At 37.1% G+C, this 2,346-nt stretch overlaps 1 protein-coding gene across 1 annotated transcript; it reads left to right on the top strand.

Moving 5' to 3' along the window:
• The first annotated feature begins 253 nt into the window (after nt 1-253).
• On the top strand, nt 254-1,249 carry LOC108566819. Its single transcript, XM_017926883.1, has one exon. The coding sequence runs from the start codon at nt 640-642 to the stop codon at nt 1,225-1,227; it is 588 nt and encodes a 195-aa protein (XP_017782372.1). The 5' UTR covers nt 254-639; the 3' UTR covers nt 1,228-1,249.
• Nucleotides 1,250-2,346: the final 1,097 nt, after the last annotated feature.

Consider the following 2,346-nt stretch of genomic DNA (forward strand, 5'->3'; position numbering starts at 1 on the left):
ATCAACTTTATGATTACGCAATTAGTTTTATTGCAATTCTTATAGTTTTAACTCTAATTAATATTGAAAATATTCCAAGAAATACAACATTTCAAAAGATTTGTTAATAACTAAAGTCGTTACCTAAAATTTGAGTTACCAATTGTAACTAACTAAAGAACATATTCGAGATTTAAAGCGTCTTTGATCCTCTTTAGTGATATTAGATAAAGTTTTAGATTCTAATTATCAAAATCTGTTAGATTCTCAATTATGTTGTGTTTTCGGTATAGTTTTGAAAGTGTTAAATGTTGGTAAGTGTAACGGTTTTGTGATCTGTGCAGAATTGGTTACTGGAAACGGCAGGTGTTGAAGATTTTTTGGAAAAACTAAAATCGCGTTACAGCAGCAATACAAATGAGTTCCGTAACGTAACGTAACGTTGTGGATTGTGCACGCCACACTCTGTACGATGATGAATGTCGATTATGCAGTGGATCCACGTACTGAATTTTGATTGACAGGGTTGTTGTTTGTGGGTGGGAGAACTCGAATTTCGCAATATAAAAAGATCTTCGGATCCGGAGGAAATCAGTGCACTCATCCAACTGCAACAGCAACCAACAACAATCAAAACAAAACAAAACAAAACAAAGCAAGATGAAAACAATTGCTCTTTTCGTTCTCGTCGCTTTCGTCGCCGCCTTGACCAACGGACAACCGAGGAGGTCGCATCCGAAGCAAGCCATGATGATCACCGGAGGTTTCTATGGAAACGAGAACGGTCCACGTGGCTCGATGAGCGCCTACGCCTCCCGTGATAACAGCAGCGAAGAAGAACAGGACGCCGTCGAGGATGATCAAGCTGTGGAGACCGAAGCCGCAGCTGAAGATGAGCAACAGCAGCAACAAGATGAAGTATCCACCACTGTTAAGCCGAAGAAGGTTTCCGCCAAGCGTAAGCCAGCTGTTAAGCCACAAGAAGAGGAGGAGGAACAAGTCCATCACGGATCTCGCAACGATTTCCCGGGATACTCGAGCTTCTTCCCGATCTACTTCGGTGGTGCTGGAGGCGCCCAGAGGAACGGCGGTGAGGGTTACAGACCAGGAACCGTCGCCATCGCCAACAGTTACAGCACCGGAAAGGGTGGAATCGCCAGCAGCCACGCCACCTCCTTCGGAAATCCCGACATCGAGGCTCTCCTCAGGCAGTTCAACTCCAGGAGGAACTCGAAAGCCGATAACTAGATAAGTTTTCTATTTGCAACTATTTGTTAAGTAATCTTAAGGAAAAATGATGTGTTATTTCTTCAATCTAAAATCAATTATTGTTATTATTACCTTTTCGCCACGATTTTATGTTTAAGCGTACTGCACCAATCAAAATAAATGAATGTTATACAAAAAACAAATTATTTCATTTGTTTTTATCCCCAACAATCCTAACCTCAAATAGTGACAACTTTAACATTCCTTATAGTTTTAGCTTCAATTTACATAATTTGAATTATATCTACCTCAAATAGGTTATCAAGTTATACACTAAAGTCTGAAGACTATTTCAATTACAAAGTTTTCAATTTCTAGTGTTCATATTTAAGCATGAATCACTTCTAATGGAAAATTGAAACAAATTTAATATTCTTTATAGTTTTAGCTTTAATTTACACATTTTGTTCTACATATACCTTAAGTCAGTAGTTTCCAAACTTGAAGTTACTACGCCTCCCTCAAAAGTATGTAATCATTTGACGCTTCCCCTTTCATAAAAGGAACTCGCATAACAGCAATATGGCTAAAACCACAGTAATATATCGATACTTGCTGGATTCCCCAAACATTCAGCTTTCATGTGCATCTTTTGGATTCATTCTACGTATAATAATTTTCGAGAAAATCAATAAAATGTGAAAACACTGCTTTTTCGAGCATTTTTTAAAATTTGAACACGAATTACAGCCAAACGCCTAAAACCACAATAATATATCGATACTTGTTAGATTCCGCAAACATTCAGCTTTCATATGCAACTTGGATTCATTCTATGTATTACAGTTATCGAGAAAATCAATGAAATGTAAAAACACTGCTTTTTCAAGCATTTTTTAAACTTTGAACACGAATTACAGCCAAACGCCTAAAACCACAGTAATATATCTATACATGTTGGATTCCCCAAACATTCAGCTTTCATATGCATCTATTGCATTCATTCTATCTATTAGAGTTATCGAGAAAATCAATGAAATGTAAAACACTGCTTTTTCGACCATTTTTTAAAGTTTGAACACGAATTACAGCCAAACGGATAAAACCACAGTAATATATTAATACATGTTGGATTTCCCAAACATTCAGCTTTCATAT

The sequence above is a fragment of the Nicrophorus vespilloides genome, unplaced genomic scaffold (assembly GCF_001412225.1).
Source record: "Nicrophorus vespilloides isolate i.1.1-1 unplaced genomic scaffold, Nicve_v1.0, whole genome shotgun sequence".
NCBI lineage: Eukaryota > Metazoa > Arthropoda > Insecta > Coleoptera > Silphidae > Nicrophorus > Nicrophorus vespilloides.